The following is a 21,316-nucleotide window of genomic DNA, read 5'->3' as shown; positions in this document are numbered from 1 at the left end:
GAAAATATGTGGACAGAGGATAATACTGCCTGGACAGAGATTAAAATGTTGACTAATTGCAAGTGGTCTAGCTTTTAGATTCCCTAAGCCTGGTTACAATTAAAATAACATCTGTGTCCATTGCTTAACCTGTTGCCCTGGCTGCGAGGTACCCCACTGATCACATGCCATAACGATATTTTGACGTGCCCCAAATCCGACGTATATTTTTTCATGGCCCAGCACCACCAGAACACAAGGTCTGGGCACTGCGTACTCAAAAATGCAGTGGATAAAGTTCTGGGCCATTGGAAATAAAACAATTAATGCCGAGTTAATGAAGTCCTCTGCTAATTTGATGCTGCAGCAAAGAAAGCCAACGACTTAAAGCCTGCAGGCAAAAGGGTCACTGAAAGTCGCAGAATCCACTTGCAGGCTGCTGCCTCTGGCAACATCTCGTTCAAAGATCCTACCCAAAGTGATTTTAACCAGCTGTGCCGTAAAACTAACCTTCTCTTACACAAAATGTATTAAATACTGTTTCCGTACACATTAACATTTTATTACTTACACATCATGAAATACTGAATCGCTCTTGCAGACGTTTTACAGCGTACCTCTGTTTTTGAATAAAAATAGATGACCCAAACAACCAAAACGTTGCAGTGATTTGCTGCCATCTTTTTTTTTTTTACTGATGCAGTTTAAATTATTTTGTCATTTTAATTATTTACTTTAGGAAAATTCTCCCACCCTATAGCCCCGGGCAGCTGATGTTGACAGAGCAATTATTATATTTCAGAATAAATACTTTGGAGTAATGATTTTACATTGAAATAAAGAACTTGTATCCTCTCAGTAAATGCTCTGCACCGTCAAGCTGAAGCGTGAAATGGAAATCCTTAATATTAGCCCAAAGCTCTATTCAACTTGAAGGCACACCTTTTGGGGTTTTGCAGTCTTTACAATGTCTAGGGTTGGTATCAGCAGCATGATTTGTAGGTAAATACAATGATTATCTGACTGATATGAAATCCCAAATTGCGCCTCATGTTCTTTAATTTCCCCATAGAATCAAATGGTTTCCAAATTTCAGCTTAATCTATTTTGGAATAAATTCAAATTTCATTTGCTGCATTCCAAACAATTTGGGAATTTTCCTGTACTTCAATTAAATGACTAACACAACTCGTGTTACAGATATTCCTCAGAAGTAGATTGTCATAATCCAGCCTTCAAATTAATACTAGCCATTCAAAAATATATAATCTAAATTTTGGAATGGCTTTTAGTATCATTCCCAATCTTTCAGCCTGTTCACTGCACTTTGAGAGAGGTATGTTTGACAATATTCAGTTGCTTTAAGTGAAACAGTTATATCACATCATATTATCTAAATTCCACATCAACAACATTTCACTCACTCAATCGCCCTTGCACATTAACTATACTCCAATATTGAAACAAAAAGAGAAAATAGTAGCAGCATCTCATGCAAAAAAAGCATCAGTGTCCAAACTCAATTGCCACAATGACAGCTTTTTCATTCACAAGCCTTAGCACTATTTCTTATGTGGGGTACAACAATCATTAAGCATTTGCTTCAGCAAACATGAAGGGCGCCAGGCATTGAATTATGGCTTAATGGAAGGAAAGGAGGGCAACAGGCATCCTTTGGTAACAGAACAGCAAATGATAACATAATGGTATATAAAGCCACGGAATAATCAGTGGCCTTTGGTGCTTGAAATGGTTGCAATTACTCCTTCGTAATGTTTAAGCTTTCCAATGTATATTACCATTAGGACAGGTGGCCATGCTTACATGTTACCTGCCCATTTAAATGGTGTTCAAATTAGTTACAGGCTGCCAATGTAAGCCATGAACTAAAAATATCCTTCATCCGAATTCAAGTCAGTTAAACAAAAAAATGAACCTGATGATAAGTAAATCTAGATTTTTTTAATCATTTGTTTCTTTTGTATAAATGCATTAACGTTCCCATAGGTTGCCTGGCAGGTTTCAGTACTGACAATCCAATTTGCTACCATTGTATGACCGTTAAATTTCTTTTAAACTCGTCAATGGAGCACCTTAACCATTCTTCATATGGAGAGTCATAGATGAATCTTTCACACAGTGATACACCAGGATATGAATATGGTCAGTCTTCTACTGCCTGGGGACAAAAGTTTCCAAGGCTACAGAGTGGTGGATCTAGAAAGCTGAGATGGATGTCCGTTCTCTGCGGTCATGATGGATAAGGCCTGGCACTACTTAGCAGCCAGAGCAGAACAAGCTGGATTCCTATCATTGACCATAAGGATGGGCTCAGACTAGAGCTCCCGCCACACTCAGTGTCATCCTCCTGTTGCCAAGGGGAGAAACATAAAGTTAGTGACCACATCGCATCCTGTACCAGCAGTTCTCAATTGATCTCATAAGCTACGGCAGCATTTAAGCACATTTATGTTTGCAGTCTTAATACCATTTGCATTGCTTCAATTATGGAGATACAAGGAACTGCAGATGTTGCTTTACAAAAGAAGACAAAGCAAGTAACTAGGCAAGTCAGGCAGCACCTCATGAGAACATGGATAGGCCATAGATGTTTCGGGTCTGGACATGGATAGTCTACAGAACATGGATAGCTGATGTTTTGGAGAAACAAAGAACTGCAGAGGCAGGCTTATACCAAAGGTAGATTCAAGATTCTGGAGTAACTCAGCAGGTTAGCCAGTATCTCCGGAGAAAAGGGAATAGGTGACGTTTCAGGCCGAGTCCTTTCTCTCTCTTCTTCTTCGAAAAAGGGTCCAGCTCCAAAATGTCACCTATTCTTTTCCCCAGTGAAGCTGCCTGAGTTACTCCAGTACTTTAAATCAATCTTTAGTCGACGTTTTGGGTCTGGTCCCTTCTTCAAACTCTGAAGAAGGATCGCGATCCATTATGTCACCCATCCTTGTCCCCCTGACCCGCTGAGTTTCACCAACATTCTGTATCTTCTTCTGCTTCAATTGTGGGGCTTTTTAAAAAAAAAAAACATTTGTGAGTCCCACTCTGAGATTCGGTATTGAAGGAATTGTGAAATGAATAACATTTCTTTGGTTCAATCGGTGTACAACTCAAGCTCAGGAAAATAAAATCAAGCTATCAGCACTGAACATGTCTGAAATATCTACAACCAATTGCCTGAATGTTTAGCACTGGCAACTAATGAAGATTTTGCCCATTAATCTACAATATTATATGTATTTAAAACATAGAAGTGAAGATACTCGCTCTTTGCCTTTAAGACACATACCAAGTAATTGAATATCCTTTTAATTCCATCTGACTGCCACAAAGCAGGTCTGGATTATTAGAGCACACTTGTGGAGATACAGGACCTAGAACTTCCTATTCCTATTCCATGGCGCTGACTCATTCAAGCACACACACCAAAGACCAACTGCAACAAGGACTTCATGTCACCAGTGTTCAATATCAAAGCAGCCCTTGCAGGTAACAGTTCCATCTCATCTCGGCTGTTACTAAAGTTCCTACACTGTCTGAGAAATTAAAGTATTTCACCCTGTAAGCAGTTATACAAACAGGCCCTTGCCACTCCCTTCTCAAACTGGTGTTTGTACTCAAGAAATAGGCAATGCACTAACAGCATTTTTTAGACTCTCATAACATAAGTTTTAGTTCAATTAGATAGGGAGACTTTGAAAGGAAGCAGTGCCATTGTTCTGGTGCATAGAACAAGGCGAACTACAATGTTTCTCATATTTTATAGCATGCCACACTCCTTAAGCATGAGTAATTTCCTTTGAAGTACACAGACTGCTTTAGGTGGGGTATGACCCGAGCATTAAACAGCAGGCTTCATTCTCTCTCTTGTGGATGACACCCTACACCACAGCACAGGAACCCGCATTTGTGGACAAAATTAAATGTTCCGAGAAAAAGAGAAAAATTGGGAAATACAGAGAGAAAAAAAAAAAATCATCTTTTGTTTTGTTTTCCTGTTCCAAGCTAACCATGTGAAGCCCAGCTGCCAACAAAAAAAGTATGGATATGGGAATAAAATGATGCTAACGCATTGGATCCTCACTTGATGTTTGTGGTAGTGGTGCGTCTGGCTACAGCCTTAATCAGAAACCTGCAGTGTATTAAGTAACTTGGCCTGCGGTGATGTAGGTGGCCCAGTGATGTGATGTTAATGGCAGGACTGCAGGTGAATGCCAGGTTATTCCAGTAAAGATGATGCCGCACATTCTAATGGGGAAAATACACAGAACTTGAAGAAGTCTGAATTAGTTTGCAGTGTTGATTTTGTTCGGGGAAGGGACGGGGGTGGCACTTATTCCAAATCTGATTATTTCTCTGTGCTTGTTTATAATCAGTAATTTATAATTAGTGTGGAAGAAAGTCAGGAGACTCCCTCCTCACAACCCACGGTGTTGACTCTGTAACTAGGCCTGGCAATGCCCATAAACTTGAAAGGAGCTGGGAAATGGCTCAGAGCAAAGGATACGATGCTCAACTAAAGGTAAACCTAGACCTAGTGTCAGGAAGTTCTTCACTCCAAGAATGATCGCCAGTTGAAATCAGGTGATTAAATTATTTCGGGAATTATTCAATTCTGAATAGGTAAATTAAAACAAGCTAAGTAACCTTCCTCCTATGAAAGAAGAACTATTTTGCAGTTTTAACAATAGTCATACTATTGGAAAGTATTTACGTTGAAATAAAATGTGATAAAGTGCTGCCTAACCGCAAAAGAAAATCATTCATTCCAGTTGCCCTGAGCAGCATCTAGTTGCGTTAAGTATTGGGTATCATAACATAAAGTGACTGATACAATAAAAATCAAACAATTTGAAAATAAAAATATAATTCTAGAAAGTCAAATCAATGCTATAGTTTTATTGTCACTTCTTCATTATTTGGATCTTTAATAAAATTGTGACTCTTACTTTCTAAGCTTTGTATCACATGTTACAACTTATTGACTTCCAATGTCTGCCCAAAGTTCACAGCACAGAACTGTCAAAGTTTCTGATTTGCATTTGCATCACAATTACAATCTTCAATACTATTTTTATGGCTAGGTGTATACAGAGTGGATTGAACTATATAATTTTACAGGATATGGCTAGAATGAGATCCTCATTCCAGACGGTTAAACTAACTATTCTAACTTTGTCACTTCACACCACCTGTAATATTATCCAAGATTTTCCTCTCTGCATTAGCCTCCATGCCTGACCTTGTTGGGCATGTCCCATAGCCCTGCTATGCACGACACCTTCGGCTTCATTGATTGTATTATCAACCCTCTGACTACCTCCATGAACCCCACAGCCACCCTGGCCTCACTCTATCAAAAAGGTGTTCCCTTTCTCTTATATCTACCATCCTCTTCTCCACCATCACCCAGAAAATGGAGAACAAGAAGAGCTTGAAAAGGGAAGAGTATTACCTTGTAAGGGGAACTTGGGAGATTCATGGCCACATTAAATCAAACTTACTAAACTAAATAAACACAGCAAGCTAGTCTTTTGAAAAATCATGCTGACTATGAACCATCAAAAATCATAAATCGACATAAAAAACTACTTTTCAACACTACAAAATGTATTTTTGCTTTTAGAAATAATATTTGGAAAATAAGTTTAGGTGATGCAGATAATGTTGAAAAGTAGTTTTTTATGTCGATTTATGTTTTTTGATGGTTTATAGTCCATCAAAAATCTGCATCATCTAAACTTATTTTCCAAATAATATTTCTTAAAGCAAAAATACATATTGGAGTGTTGAAAAGTAGTTTTTTAATGTCGATTTATGATTTAAGAATACTTAAATGTGGTTAATATTTGCTATAATTATATTTTATCTATTGAGATAAAAACTATGAACAATTATTTTTTGTCAGTGAAAATAAATTCAAATATATCAATAAAGAACACAGAAACAATGCACAAACAATTACTGAGTTCTGAGAAGCATTGAAAATTGATAGCTCAACGAACAATTACTCTAGTTCAGAAAGGAAACTTAATTTTAAAAACTAATATGAAATATCAAACCACTCTAAGTTCGCTCTGGACCACAATTATGTGCAGGATGTTAGTTTCATGTTAATATCACACCTAAGAAGGAAACTACAGAACAAAATCCAGTGAAAGTAACTGACCCTCCGCACCACATCAAAACTTGCAGTAAAATGAAGAGAGGAGCTGATGCCACGGCAGGGGCACGACTTGTTGTGCATATAGGCTCATCCTATTAACAACGGGCAAAGTAGCAAGAAGGAAAAAAAGGGAACACAAAAAAAAAGACATAACAAGATGAGTTCATGCATTTTTTGCTGCTGGCAGAGATAATGTGGGCGTCCACCTAGAGCAGAAAGTCACAGTGTAAATCACAAAACAGAAAATACCCCACTATTAACAAATTAAAAAACACACACAATCACACGTCAATCAGCAAAGACATCAAGCTTGTGAGCAACAGTGTTACTGTACTTTCACGCATCTAATTTATGGGGAGCTATTTTTGTCATCAGGAAAGATGAGGAATGTTCAGATCTTTCAGCTAGTTGCAGGTGAAGTTCATGCATTGATGCACAATGTGGATTTTTGTTTTCAGTGACTCAATCCCCAAGCACAGTGGTGGAGTCGCTGCCTTACAGCACCTGAGACCCAGGTTCAATTCTGACTATGGGTGCTGTCTGTACGGAGTTTGTATATTCTCCCTGTGACCATGTGGGATTTCTCTGGGAGCTCCGGTTTAATACCACATCCCAAAGACGTGTAGGTCTGTATACTTTATCTCAGTTTGCTTTGTTGTTACCTTCTCTTAGCTAACAATGATCTATTCTACATATTCTACTTGATCTGCATCTGCTTTGCCTCGTTTTCAAACCTTACACTTCCTTATCTCTGTATTTCCCTCTCCCCTGACTCAGTCTGAAAAAGGGTCTCAAGACGAAACTTCACCCATTCGTTCTATCCAGAGATGCTGCCTGTCCCGCTGAGTTACTCCAGCATTTTGTGTCTATCTTCAGGTCTGTAGGTTAGGTCTGTAGCTATTGGCTAAATTGTCCCTAGTATGTAGGATAGAACTGGTGTACGGGTGATTGCTGATTGGCGCAGACTTGGTGGGCCTGTTTCAATGCTGTATTACTAAACACGTGATGACAGCAATATTCTGTCTAATTGGATTATCGAACTTCATTGCTTTATCCTCAGGCAAATGGATCTCATTCAGGATCTGCAGTAATGAAGTGTTCACTTTGCATGTCAGGATACTAGCTACTTTCAACTCAAACAAAGAATTCCTCAGTCGTATGAGTGAAAGCCACGGCAGAGGAATTGTAAAATGTGAAAAGTCAGAACTAAACTGAAATACCGTAACTTCTACACGTGAGCAGAAAGGGTTTCATCTTCGACAGTGCTCCATTATCACAATCGAATGGCTGCCTAATTTTACTGCTCCAGATTTGGAAGGGATTGCAACTTAGGGTACTTGAGGATGCTTCCTGCTATAACACAGCTGGCACGAGGAAGTGCTCAAAGTTCATATGGAGTCCTAGATAAGAAGTAGTAAAGTCAAACAGTGCGGAAACAGACTCTTCGGCCTAACTTGTCCATGCCGACCAAGATGTCCCTTCTACGCCAGTCCCATTTAAAGTCCTAGAGACATAGAGTCAATGGAACTGGAGGGAAATTTACAAAAATGATTCTTCACATTGAGGGTATTTAGGATGACAAATTCTCTTTACAATGCCATGAATGCTTTGTGGATCTGTCAATATTTATTTATTTTTAAAGAGAAATCAAGCATATTTCCTTTGCTTGTTATCCAACATAGCCAGTACCCACAGAGCCTCTACCTTACACACTGACTGGCTTCCTTAAATGGAATTCAATCCAGAAATAGACCAATTTGTTATTTGATTGGCCTTCTTTTGTTGGAGAGTCTTATGATATTACAGAGACAATTTGTACAGGAGGAATTAAACTCCAAGCACTGGGGACAAAGTCGAGTCACAATTTACCAGATTTTTTTGCCTGAAAGTAGAGTATTCAGAGAAAGGATATCGAAAGCTGCAGTTAATTTTATGTTAACATTCCGAAAGAGTTATGATATGTTATCAAAATAAAAAAACTATGGTCCAGAGCAATGACACATTTGTGCAAGGTTGCTACCTGGACACATCCTTGCCAGATGCTACTTTTAAAAAGTAGCCAACAGCAATACTCCCTGATGTCCATTCACTTTCCTCGTTTCTCTTTGAATCCAAACTTTGCATACTTACATGCTCATCAGAATCAAAGCATACTTCAGGACCTTTCCTATGTCTGGGATTCTTAGCTAAAAAACAAGGATCTGGTCCAACAGCTAAAAAGTCTGATTAAGGAAGAAACACAACACCAGAGAAACAAAATCACATTCCATTGTTGAAACAAAGCACTGCAGATGCTGGTTTACCAAAGAAGGCACAAAATGCTGGTAACTCAGCCGGTCATGCAACATCTCTGGAGAACATGGATTAGTCTGAAGAAGGGTCCCAACCTGAAATGTCACTGATCCATGTTCTCCTGAGATGCTACCTAACCCGCTGAGTTACTCCATTGTTGCTCATTTTAATTTTCCAGGTTAAAATAATTTTGTCCGTTGTGAATTAATAGTGTGGATATTGTGACATTATTTGGGGAGGGACTGCATGCTGAAAGGTTCAAGGGAAATTGGTCAAATTTGCAGGGTTGCCAGTATTCACGCATACTTTCAATGTAAATGAAGTTAGGGCTGAGCAAATGCACCATCTTACTGATTTCATAGTTTCAGCTGGATGCACCAATTTGTAGCTAAAGTTTAAGAAAATTAGAGTAAAATAAGAGCCACACAATGCAAAGAGAAGAAGTTCCAACAAGTCAACTTATATAGTTCTACAAAACAAAATCAAATTAAGTACGAAACAGTATTTCCAGAAATCGTACGATCTGGAAACTGAACAGTTAAATAACCCATACAGAGGTGAATAATAGAATGAATAGATCAATCATCTTAAGCTGGGAGCATTTAGTTTCAGCTTGGTGGGTAATATTACAAATGCAACACATCTTAAATAATACCAAGAACATCACCATTGGACCTTCCTCAAATTTCTTACCTCAATTTCTTCCTCAAATAGTACCTCAAACATAAAGACTGCAGTGGTTCACCACTACATTTTCAAGGGCAATGAGACACGAGCAATAAATGTTGGCTTTGACACCAAGTCCATAAATAAAGGAGAGATTCCACATAACATTAAAATTCTAAACCAATTGTGGCAGAAACAAGATGCTGTAACATTGTTTGGAATTTGGTGGGAATCAGTAAATACCAGGGATAGTCCAACAAGCAGGAATAGAAACATAGAAACATAGAAATTAGGTGCAGGAGTAGGCCATTCGGCCCTTCGAGCCTGCACCGCCATTCAATATGATCATGGCTGATCATCCAACTCAGTATCCCGTACCTGCCTTCTCTCCATACCCTCTGATCCCCTTAGCCACAAGGGCCACATCTAACTCCCTCTTAAATATAGCCAATGAACTGGCCTCGACTACCCTCTGTGGCAGAGAATAAAGGTGGTTGCCCATAATGCATCTGGGCTCTATTTCTATTACAGTTTAGTTTAGTTGAGTTTAGTTTAGTTTAGAGATACAGCATGGAAACAGACCCTTCGGCCCACTGAGTCCGCATCGGCCAGCGATCCCCGCACATTAACACATGCCTACACACACTTGGGACAAATTACACTTATACCAAGTATACAAACCCAAGCCAATTGAGCTACAAACCTGTACGTCTTTGCAGAGTGGGAGGAAACAGAGGATCTTGGAGAAAACCCACGTGGTCACAGGGAGAACGTACAAACTCCATACAGGCAGCACCCATAGTCGGGATCGAGCCCGGGTCTCTGGCGCTGCAAGCGCTGTAAGGCAGCAACTCTACCGCTGCGCCAAATGGAAGTGAAATAGTGTATAATGGCCATCTGATCTGCCGCTGCTCATTTTGTTCCAATATATTTTGACTCCAAAAGGTCTTTCAAAGAATTAAACAATGACAGTCGGTCACTTAGCCCAGAATATCCAGGTAACACAGAGAGCTACTAATGCTATTTTCTATATTCTAGCTTGGTTTGTGGCCTTGTGGGTAGGGGCATCAAGTGATGGACAGTGCCTGCCCCACCATTCTTTGGGTAAAAAATGTTTCCCCATTAATTATCTGAAGTCCAGGAACCTTTATCCCTCCGCACAATTGGGTATTTATGATCAGCATATTTCATTGCCTTGTTTGCTTTCCCCAACGTGTTATCTTGCAATTCTCTGGACTGAATTATCTTTTACACACCCGACCAATTCACTGATCCCTTCCTGCAGTCACAATGCTTTTTCCTAAGTTAACGAGTCTGCTGATTTAGGTACCGTCAGCAAACTTAAATCGCGAGCCCTGCATTTACATACAAATCATTTTGACTGGAGGATACATTTTTGCTCTGCTTGCATGAGAGACTTTGTGTCACATGACTGACATGTATGCTTACTCTCCACCAGTAAAAATACCAGATTTGTGTTGGAGAGTTTCTCCGCATGGTAAAGCCTAAAAAATAAACAGAGAATCAATTTATATTGAAACAAGAACAGGAATCATTTTGGAACAAGAATACTTTTGTGATGAATAATGAAAAAGGTGGAAGGACGTTTATCGTTTCATGGTCACTAATGGTGACCATGGTGTGGTAATGATAATTAATTACCACAACTATTACAACCCCACTTGGATGAGATTTTCATCAGATTCACGGGGTTGAAGTTGATTTCTACCCGCTGTATGAAATGGACGATCAGAAAATCACCAACATGTTTCTCTCCCTTACCTAATTGTACTTTCCCTTGCTTTCAAGGCTTGATGTAAAGTGGGATATTAATTTACTATGAATTCACTTCATGCTACTCTTGGGAAAAAAACAACCATTTTTCATTACCAGATAATCTGCAGTCAATTAAAATCCCTAATGGTGGACAATGGTCTTGTGACATTGAAATTAAGGCCTCATCCTTAATGAAAAGTATCCCACAAGATTCTTTCGTAACATGTAGAAAATATCAGCAATGTCAACTCTCGGCGGTTGTACCTCTCGGTAATTATATCAGTGGTAAAATTGAGATTGCAGTATCTTCTCAACCAGCTATTGTTCCATTTGTCGGGCATGGGAGCAGTTTTATCAAGAGCAATATAGAGTTATTATGTTGGTACCAGGTGATGTATAGACAGTGTAGGTGGTTATTTCCAGTGCCAAGAGCTGCCTACCACAGGTAGTCCCACCCATCTTCCCATTGGTCACCTCTTGGCCTCGCTGCGGATGTGTCTCCAGTTCTATAGCGTCCTCATTTGGGAACTTTTTTATTTATTTATTTATTTATTATTTAATTCTTTATTTCGAACAGAATAAAAGAATAAAAAGCAAGTGTGAAACAGCATACAAAAAACAAAACAAGAATATTTATAAAGTGTCATAAACAATATCTATAAATAAATGAAATCGTATGTGTCCGAAAAGGAGCAGGAAGAAGCCAAAGCTTATTAATTCCCACCCCTTATTCAACTGCTTATAATTATCTTATACAAATTTAGCAGCTATATGTACACCATATGTACACCAGCAGCTATATGTACACCAAATTATTTACATTTATACACTAATCAAATATTTACAAAGCCATACAAGAAAGAGAGAAAAAATAAAAAATAAAAGAAAAAACCCTCATATACTATACAGTATCTTAGTCATATATACAACCCATCACCCTTCCCAATACAATCAGTATAACAAATATCTCGCTGACAATCACCTATCCTCATCCCAATATCCTTTGTTTTATCCTTTATAACTGTGAGGGACTACTTTAGAAAAAGAGTAGTATTACACTTCAGATATATTTAATTGGCTATAAAGACCTAGAATGCATCCTGAGATGGTAACAGGGGCTGTTAGACTTTATTTCTGGTGCCTAATGAGAATTTTCTTTTGGGTATATTTCTTCTAATGACATCTAGTCGTAAGTTTTGGAAACACTTCAGTATTATGAAATATTGTATATTCTATAAAGCACCGATCCAAGCCACGGTATAGATAATATCCATCGGTGCTTCCGCTTGCTGTAGTCATACCTTGAGCAGTTGCCACAATCCACAAGTCCACTGAAGGAAGATTCATTGTCATAAAAGTAATACTGAGTCTGTTCAGTGATACAGCTTGACTTTGATAAGGGTTCGGAGAAATCATCGATATCTGCATCAACTGCAAAGCAAGAATAAAAGGTGAATGAATGTCAAGCTAAATTATTTTGCATTCCAAGAGCAGATTGCGGTCAGTAAAAGACACGTGGAAAAGTGAGAAAAATCAATCCGCACAATGTTCTAAACAGCACATTTACATTACAGTTGTAGAAACTTAAAGAAACCTTAATGAAAAACCAAACATCCTCGATAAGACTCAGTGGAGCCAATCTAGACTGAGGGAATTCGTGGTTTAAAAAAAAATCCACTACACCATTGACTACACCAATCAGCATGTTTCCCATCTCTACAGCTCTGACAATTCTAGTGCTGGGCAATATTTTGGTATTCACAGGAGCATGCCACAGCAATGGTAAGATGTTTTTATTTATTGAAGGACTATGCTATCAATACCAGGTTTATTATTTATTTTTCATTTCACTGCTCATCTCGTATGTGTATGTGATGAATAAACTTGACTTGATTACCCAAAATACACTGATTCTATAAACAAATGATGATCAAATGCCTTGTGCTGGCACCAGATTTGCTAACCACCGTATGTCTGTTGCTTTCCGAAGCTTTATCCTGGCTTCTGCTTCTGACGAAGGCATACTACCATGAATATTTTATTATTTGAACACCTTTTGCTTATTACAAGGAAGTACATGCCGACGAGCCTGACATCAGTCACAGGCCAAGTTTAGTTTAGTTATGGAGATACAGTGCGGAAACAGGCCCTTCGTCCCATTGAGTACACGCCGACCCGCGGTTCTTGCACATTAACACTATCTTACACACACTGGTGACAAATTACATTTATGCTAAGCCAATTAACCTACAAACCTGTACGTCTTTGGATGTGGGAGGAAACCGAAGTTCTCAGAGAAAATCCATGCAGGTCATTGGGAGAAGGTAGAAACTCCATACGGATAACACCCGGGTCTGGCGCTGTAAGCGATGTAACTGTAAGGCAGCAACTCTACCGCTGCTCCACAATGCCGCCTTAAAAGTTATTAGAGTTAATTATGAGGGACAGGATCTACCAGTATTTGGATAGAGAAGGACTGACTGAAGATAGTTAGCATGGATTTGTATGTGGGAAATTGTATCTCAAATCTCTTTGAGTTTTTGGAAAGGTGACTGAGCGGATTGGTGAAAGTGCGAAAGTGGGCTTTGTCTATGTGAACGTCAGCGAAGACTTAGACAAGTTCATTTAAATGTAAAGTCAAATTTATAGTTAAATTGCGTGGGATCCAGGGAGAGTCAGTTAATTGGATATATAATTGGCATGATGCAGGCAATTAGGGCGAAGGCGGAAGATTATTTTGCAGACTGGAGATCTGTGAATAGTGGTGCGCCTCAGGAATCCATGCTGGGACCATTGTTATTCATCATTTATATAAACAATTTGTTTGAGAATGTACAAGACATGGTTCTTAAATTGGCAGATGCCATTAAATAGCAGGGTAGGACTTTCACAGTGAATAGTAGGGCCTTGGGGAATGCTGTTAGACAAAGGGTTCTCAGAGTACAAGTATGTAGCTCCTTGAAAGTAATGTCATAGCTAGACAGCTTGGTGCAGAAGGCATTTGACAAATAGACCTTCATCAGTCACGGCATTGAATCTTGTGTTATGTTGGGATGTTATGTTGCGACATTATTTTGCAGTTGTGCAAGACATTAGTGAAACCACACTTGGAGTATTGTGTTCAGCTTTGGGTACCCTGCCATTGGAAAAAAGTCAGTAAGCTGGAAAGAGTACAAAATAGATTGATGTGAATGTTACCGGAGTAGAGGATCAGTTAAAGGATGAGGTCAGACCGGCTAGGACTTTACTCCTTGGAACGTAGGAGATTGGGGGATGACCTTACACAGATGCATAAAATCACGCAGAGATATAGATAAGTTGAATGCACACCATCATTTTCCAGGAAAGGGAAATGAAAAACGAGGGCAGGGTTTAACGTGAGAGAGGAAAAGATTTCAAAGGGAATACAGTTCATCCCAAAGACATCTGAAGAAGGGTTTCGGCCCGAAACGTTGCCTATTTCCTTCGCTCCATAGATGCTGCACCCGCTGAGTTTCTCCAGCATTTTTGTGTACCTTCATCCCAAAGACATGCAGGTTTCTAGGTTAATTGGCCTCTGTAAATTGCCCCTAGTGCATAGGGAGTGGATAAGACAGTGGGATAACATAGAACTCGTGTCATGGATTGGCATGAACCCGGTGGGCCAAAGGGCCTGTTTCCATGCTGTATCTCTGGACTAACACAGAGGATGATGCATATGGAATGAGCTGTCAGAAGAAAGTGGTTAAAATATATACACTAACAATATTTAAAGGACATTCAGCCAGGTGCGTGGATAGGAAAATTTCAGAGGGATATGGAGCTAATGTGGGGAAAAGGTACCTAGCTTAGATGGGCGTCTTGGTCAGTGTGGACGATTTGGGTCGCAGGTTCTGTTTCCATGCTATATGTAAACTCAGGCATGCTAAGACTTATTTATAACTATATTGATGTGGAAGAAAGTTCAGTGAAATATTCTCCAACTGCAACAAAATGTCTGCTCATTTATCAGCTGTTGAATGAGGGCAGACTTGGGTAAAGATGGATGTGCTAAGCAACCAGTGGTGGGGAAGTGTGGGCTAGCTGGTTGGAGGAAGTCCTGTGGTAACATGCCAGGAATCGATCCAAACCACACTTGTCAAGCATCCTGTATCATTATTAAAACATGCAATTAAAGTGGAAAATCAAGGTGTAGAGTGAATGCACTACGACACATCACTCTTCAGTCATTGTCACTGCTAACAGAACCCAGGAGTCAGCCCCAAACAAAAGCTCATGTACCTGCTTCCAGAAAGTGTGGGAAGGTAAGGGTGAGGAATAGCTGCTGCAGCAGAGACCTAGACAGCAAAAGAAAGATCAAAGAGTGAATCACTGGGTACATAAGGCTAGTCTCTCCTCCTCACAGCTGTCCGTGGTGGGTGACATGTCCTTTACAGCAATCCCCCCTCGGTGAAATAAAGAGCAGACCAAGGGTATGAAGGACATGTAATCTGCTGTGTTCCACTCCTGGTCAGGCAATTAACCCAGCCCGTCTGCAGAAAGTTAATGTCAGAACTTGGTAGATCATGAACTATTTACCAATTACTGAGAATATATTAAAAAATCTACGCCTGAAAAGTGGTTATGTCAGGCATATTTTTTCCACAAATACATAGAACATAATTTCCATTGTAAAATGATGTATTCGTATTCCCGATGCTGTGTGCAACTTTACCAGATCATTTCAATTTCTGCATTTTTTTGGTAATATTTATGGTAAGTCCTGAAGAAAAAATGTGGTGCGTACTAATAAAACACCTGCTCCTGCTGTTACTGCCATTAATCAAATCAGGGTGCCAGGCGGGGAGGTGTATATCAAATCGACCACAGTTAGAGCCATCAGACAACATCTATCCTTCCTTGCCTGATCTCCAATCAGTTGATCATAGGCAGAGACACAAGAGACTTCAAATGCTGGAATCTGGAGCAAAAAAAATAAAATGCTGGAGGAGGCGGCATCTGTGGAGGGAAATGGATGGACAACATTGCAGGTTGGGACCCTTCATCAGACTAAAAAAGGATCCTGACCCAAAATGTCATCTGTCTCTGTCATGTCACTTCCTTCCACAGATGGTGTCTGAACCACTGAGTTCCACCAATGGTTTGATTTTTGCACCTGACCATAGGCAATGGTTTCAGCTGAAATTAGGCTACAAAGTCTTTCAGCTGAGGAAGGCTGCAGAAAGGCAATACATTCACCTGAAGCTTCACAGTTCAACATGACACTGCACTTTACTATGGATTTTTTTGCGGACATAGGTGTCTTTATGGGAGAAAGCTGCACATTTCTGCATCCCCTTCCCTTGCTGCTTCAGAAGAAATGTCAAACCGCCTCAGATAGAAACATCACCTGCATCTTACCCCAGTGACAAAATAAGAAAAAGGGTTAGGCCATTTAGGACTGAGATTTTTCATCCAGAGTTGTAAATCTGGGGAATTCTCTGCCACAGAAGGCAGTGGAGGCCAATTCACTGGATGTATTCAAGAGAGAGTTAGATATAGCTCTCAGGGCAAGCGGAATCAAGTGATATGGGTGAAAGAAGGAATGGGGTACTGATTTTGGATGATCAGCCATGATCATATTGAATGGCGGTGCTGGCTCGAAGCACCTATTTTCTACGTTTCTATGTAAATCGCATCTGTCCCACCGAGCACACTCTGCAAATGCCAGCAGGTAGCTCCAGCATCCGATAGATGGGCTGGGACAGCAGCAGCCACTCACTCATTTCACCCTCACCCTGCATTATCACCAATATTTACCTTGCTGTTGGGTCCATCTGGTAGAATTTGGAAAGCTTGCTTATTAGAGCAGTTTGCATGTTAGTCCAAAGAACTGGATTCAATTAGTGATGAAGATATGCTTACAACAGACCTAGCAAACAACATTAACTGCACTGTTTAAATGAGTCAATCCAGCAACATTAGACACCAGTGCAGAAGCAGGGGTACATAGGCACTGAGCCCATTAGATAAATCACAGCTACCTGCATTGGGGGACGACTGTACTCTTACATTTCACAATGAGTGTGCAGCAAGATCTGCAGATGCTTCTTATCCAAACAAATGTAGGCAAAGGATACACCATCAAATTAGATATTCTACAGAGAAGATTAAAACCAGGAAAAGCTTTCCCCAAATGTCAGGATGTATCCCGTGGTAAACTATGTGTGTGAAATCTTAAACATCTGCACAATGGATTCAGGTTACTGGGCGGCCTATCAAGGTGACTGCTTCCTGCTGCCTTCAGATCTCACCAAAGCATTAACTTATCTCAAACAAAGCAAGTGTGATATTGGAGGACAAGAAAATTACTTTACTTACCATGCCGCAGTGGATGCCCACCAACCTATATTCAAAATTTCGACTATGCTGGGCTAAAAACAATTTCAGAAACAGCATTATTAATTTAGCACATTGATTGCATAAGCAGTACCTAACCCACCGTAATATTAAATGATTTACATTAACACAAGATCATTCAGGAATATACTATTGCGATTTCTCCTGTGGAACATGTACAGCCATGTTCTTAGCCTGTCGTGTCAAACACCTCCCTTTATGTTCAACCCGAATCTTCCCTGATCTTCACAAAGTCCAGATTCTCATGGTGTCACAAATTTACTTGGTTGAATGCTGTTTGATGCCTCACACTGGCATCAGGAACATACAATATAGGATACAAACAAAATGCTGAAAACACTTGGCAGGTCAGGCGGTATCTGTGGAGAGGAGAACTGAGTTCATGTTTCCAGTTAGAAATGATGAAGGGTCTCCGACCTGAGATGTTATCTCTGTATCTGTCTCCACAGCTGCTACATGATCTGCCGAGTATTTCTATCATTTTCATTATCATTCTTTATTTCAGGCTTCCAGCCTTGGCAGAATTTTAGTATTTCACTCCTTGGAGCTGGGGTTCCCACGGTTTAGTCAGCTACTGGCCATAAGGCCATTTTACCCGCAATACAGTGGAACACAATTAGATTTTCCTGCAGCACACTATTTCGTAACAGGCTTCTTCTATAAGTTCTATGGCTTTCAATTATTCTCTCATTATAAAATCAATAAAGAATACCAAGTTTCTAAAGTACAATCAAAATTTCAATTAAAATTTCCTCAAGATAAATTTGAAAAAAAAAAACAGAAGCGTGTGAAGTGTAATCTGTTCCAGTTTTCCATCTTTTCAGCATGCAGTTGTTTTAAAACATAGGCTACATCAGAATTAATATGGAGAGCATCACTTACAACGTAGACAGAACGAAGTCCTGCCGCTGCTTTTGTCTCACTTTCTGGATCACACACTGACTGGAAATCATAGGACTTGTTGAAGGCGTATAGGGATGTGTTCAGAAGACGTCTCATCAAGCTTGGGTCAATCTCACCGAAGAACTTGCCAATCTGAAATGGCAATGGTAATTGAGGAAATAATTTGAACTGAAGTTTCTCATGAAATCTCTCGAGCAGTCACCAGAAATCAGAGACCTTTGTTTTTGCGAATTTTGAGTGATTGATCATGGGGAGCATCAAGGAAATTCCAGACCTACCTCTTTTGCATGCCATGGTTTCTTAGCGAACACATTTTGAGTCGATGCGTATGCTTCTTCCCCTCTGTTATCAGGCTGCTGGTCAGTCATTCCATAAGCTAGGGTACTGTCCAATTCACCTCTACCCCATTGCAGACATTGGACTTTGTCTAGGGAACTGATGCACTGCAATGCTGAGAATTATATTCTGCACTCAGTATCTTCCCCTTTGCTCTATCAATTGTACTTGAGTTGACTTGATCGTATTTATGTCTGGTATATCAGATCTGTTTGGACAGCATGCAAAACAACATTTTTACCTAGAGCTTATTATATGTGACAATAATAAACCTAAACTTTCCTGGAAAAAAGGTGCCCAAAAGAAAGTGGAAAATAGATAATGGGTCTCTCCTAAAATAAATAGCCCTGTAGTGAAAATACAATAATCATAAGGCCCATTCCTGAGACAATTAATCTCTGCGGAAATGCATTGAGGTGCTGGTTTAAACACAGATGGTCACCAGATGTGGCTCGACATAGGAGGCCTTTTGAGCATAAATGACTTCTGAAGAAAGTGGTTAACAATAATCAAGTGCCGACTGAATCATAGGAAATCTTGTTGTGATCAGATTTTGACCAGAAGCAGGCGTTCGTTACACAATGGCCACACAAGGAAAAATGATGTTAGCAGTAACTCATCATGTACCTTCTTACTTAAGATTGGTTAAACGGTGCCAGTCAAATAGCTGTACATTGGAATTTTTGCCCTCATCTCCGAAATATCCCTTACAATACTGTGCTCTGTATAATCAGGTAAAGTAAGTGGGCCAGAATCTAAAATCAGGACTATGCCCTTCCTGTAGAAGAGAGATTGATCGATTAATGATGTGCTAATGATGTGGGGTTCACAACTCTCTGAGGCAGAGCATTCTGAGATTCACCACCCATCGCGAGAAGAAATTTCTGCAAACCATGGGGCTCTTATTTTGAACCTAGGTCACCTCATTCAATACTCTTCCACAAGTTACAACATCTCAGCAACTATCCTGTTATGCTCCTTTAGGTTTCATATTTCTTAATAAGATCATTCCTCATTTTCTTAACTCCAAAGATTACAGGCTTTGATTCATTAAAGATTATAAATTGAATCACTCTTAGTAGGAGGTTACTCTCATCCTCAAAATTAGCCTGATGAATGTCCTTTTGACTAACTCCAATGCTAGTATAGGTAAGGGGACCATAACAATAGCAAAACTCCACCTGTGTCCTAACCAGCAGAGTGTACAATTGTTATACAACATCCTATTTCTAAACTCCAACTCCTCTACAATAAAGGCCAATATGTAATTTGCCTTTTTAAGCATCTCCTGCACATGCTGCTTACTTCTTGCAATTACAGAGATCCCTCCGCACTTCAACCGTTTCCGTTTAGATATTAATTAAGGCCAAAGGACATACTGTAGGAACAGAATTAGGCTAGTTGCCCATTGAGTCTACTCCGCCATTCAATCATGGCTGACCTATTTTTTTCTTCTCAACGCCATTCACCTGCCATCTAATAATCTGTATTCTGATTTCTCTTACCAAAGTGCATGCCCCCACACTCTCCCACATTAAACTCCATTTGTCAAGTTCTCACCCACTCACTCAACCTATTTATATCCTGTTGCAGTCACAACATGCTCATCACAACATGCTCATCCACAAAGACGCCAACCCACAATGTTACAGTGCTCCCATAGTTTAAGATTATTGTCAATGTTTCATCTGGATTAAATTGATACATTCACTTCAAAATCACACCTATTAACATGTATTAGAGACAAATAATGATCATCACCCAAAAGATAACAAAGGTAAATCAAAAGATTAAAGTTCGAAAAGTTGTAGAGCATCTACCTTTGCGATGTAATCGTCTTGGTTTGACATTAGCAGAAATCCACCATCATCCAATATAACACAGTCAAAGTGCTGCAGAAAATAAAGAACACCACAGGTGAAAAATAACTTTAGAGAGAAGAATTTTCTCATCATCTCGGTGCTAAACTATAACATAGAGACATAGAAAATAGGTGCAGAAGTGAGCCATTCGGCACCTCGAGCCAGCACCGCCATTCGATATGATTATGGCTGATCATCCAAAATCAATACCCTGTTCCTGCTTTTTTCCCCATATCCCTTGGTTCTGTTATATCTAACTCTCTCTTGAATACTTCCAGTGAATTGGCCTCTACTGCCTTCCGTGGCAGAGAATTCCACAGACTCATAACTCTCTGGGTGAAAACGTTTTTCCTTATCTCAGTCCTAAATGGCCTACCCCTTATTCTTAAATTGCGACCCCTGATTCTGGACTCCCCCAACATCAGGAACATTTTTCCTGCAAGCTGTTAGCTGTGCGACAACACCCATAGTTCTAGATTCTCCAAACAGATGAAATAGCTGACAGGCATTGATCATCTGTCGACCCTGCTGAGGACATTGATAGAGATCACCTCCAGCGAGAGCAGGCCAATCTTACTCAGTTTCAGCAAAGGATCACCTACATATGGTGGGATTCAGCCTAGTCAATCTGTGTTGCACTTACTCCAAGCAAACATATCCTTTCCTCAGTACTTAAGCCAAACCCCTTCGGAAATGAGCAGCCTTACCAAAGCTTTGAATAATTGCTGGAAAATGTCCTTACTCTCATTATCCAGCACCATAGCCATAAAAAGTTTGCCTTTCTAATCGCTTGCAAGTTTATATTTTAACACATATGTAAACACATCCAGATCCTCGTGGCCCCAATGTTTATTAGTTCTCACTTTCTTTTATTCTTCTCACATTTTCCATTTAATAGCCCAACTATCATCTTCTAGCTCACAAAATCCCTTTGTAGATTTTGTAT

At 39.7% G+C, this 21,316-nt stretch overlaps 1 protein-coding gene across 9 annotated transcripts in view; it reads right to left on the bottom strand.

The window, feature by feature from the left end:
- Positions 1-519: 519 nt before the first annotated feature.
- cacna2d1 (calcium voltage-gated channel auxiliary subunit alpha2delta 1) overlaps positions 520-21,316 on the bottom strand; it is a 515,041-nt gene continuing 494,244 nt past the window's right edge. For 5 of the 9 annotated variants that reach the window (XM_033039805.1, XM_033039807.1, XM_033039809.1 and 2 more), the window contains 8 exons: positions 20,329-20,400; positions 18,152-18,304; positions 17,231-17,283; positions 15,152-15,207; positions 12,193-12,322; positions 10,508-10,620; positions 8,288-8,370; positions 520-2,347 (listed from right to left, as the gene is read on the bottom strand). In XM_033039805.1, coding sequence (XP_032895696.1) covers positions 2,231-2,347; positions 8,288-8,370; positions 10,508-10,620; positions 12,193-12,322; positions 15,152-15,207; positions 17,231-17,283; positions 18,152-18,304; positions 20,329-20,400 — 777 coding nt within the window. In that variant the 3' untranslated portion in view covers positions 520-2,230. Of the gene's footprint in view, positions 2,348-6,160; positions 6,250-8,287; positions 8,371-10,507; positions 10,621-12,192; positions 12,323-15,151; positions 15,208-17,230; positions 17,284-18,151; positions 18,305-20,328; positions 20,401-21,316 lie in introns of all 9 variants that reach the window. The other 4 variants (XM_033039801.1, XM_033039800.1, XM_033039804.1 and 1 more) reach the window with 1 other exon arrangement.

This window comes from Amblyraja radiata, chromosome 21, assembly GCF_010909765.2.
Source record: "Amblyraja radiata isolate CabotCenter1 chromosome 21, sAmbRad1.1.pri, whole genome shotgun sequence".
Classification (NCBI taxonomy): domain Eukaryota; kingdom Metazoa; phylum Chordata; class Chondrichthyes; order Rajiformes; family Rajidae; genus Amblyraja; species Amblyraja radiata.
Note: the sequence above shows the minus strand (reverse complement) of the source record. Positions and strands in the feature narration are given on the sequence as shown.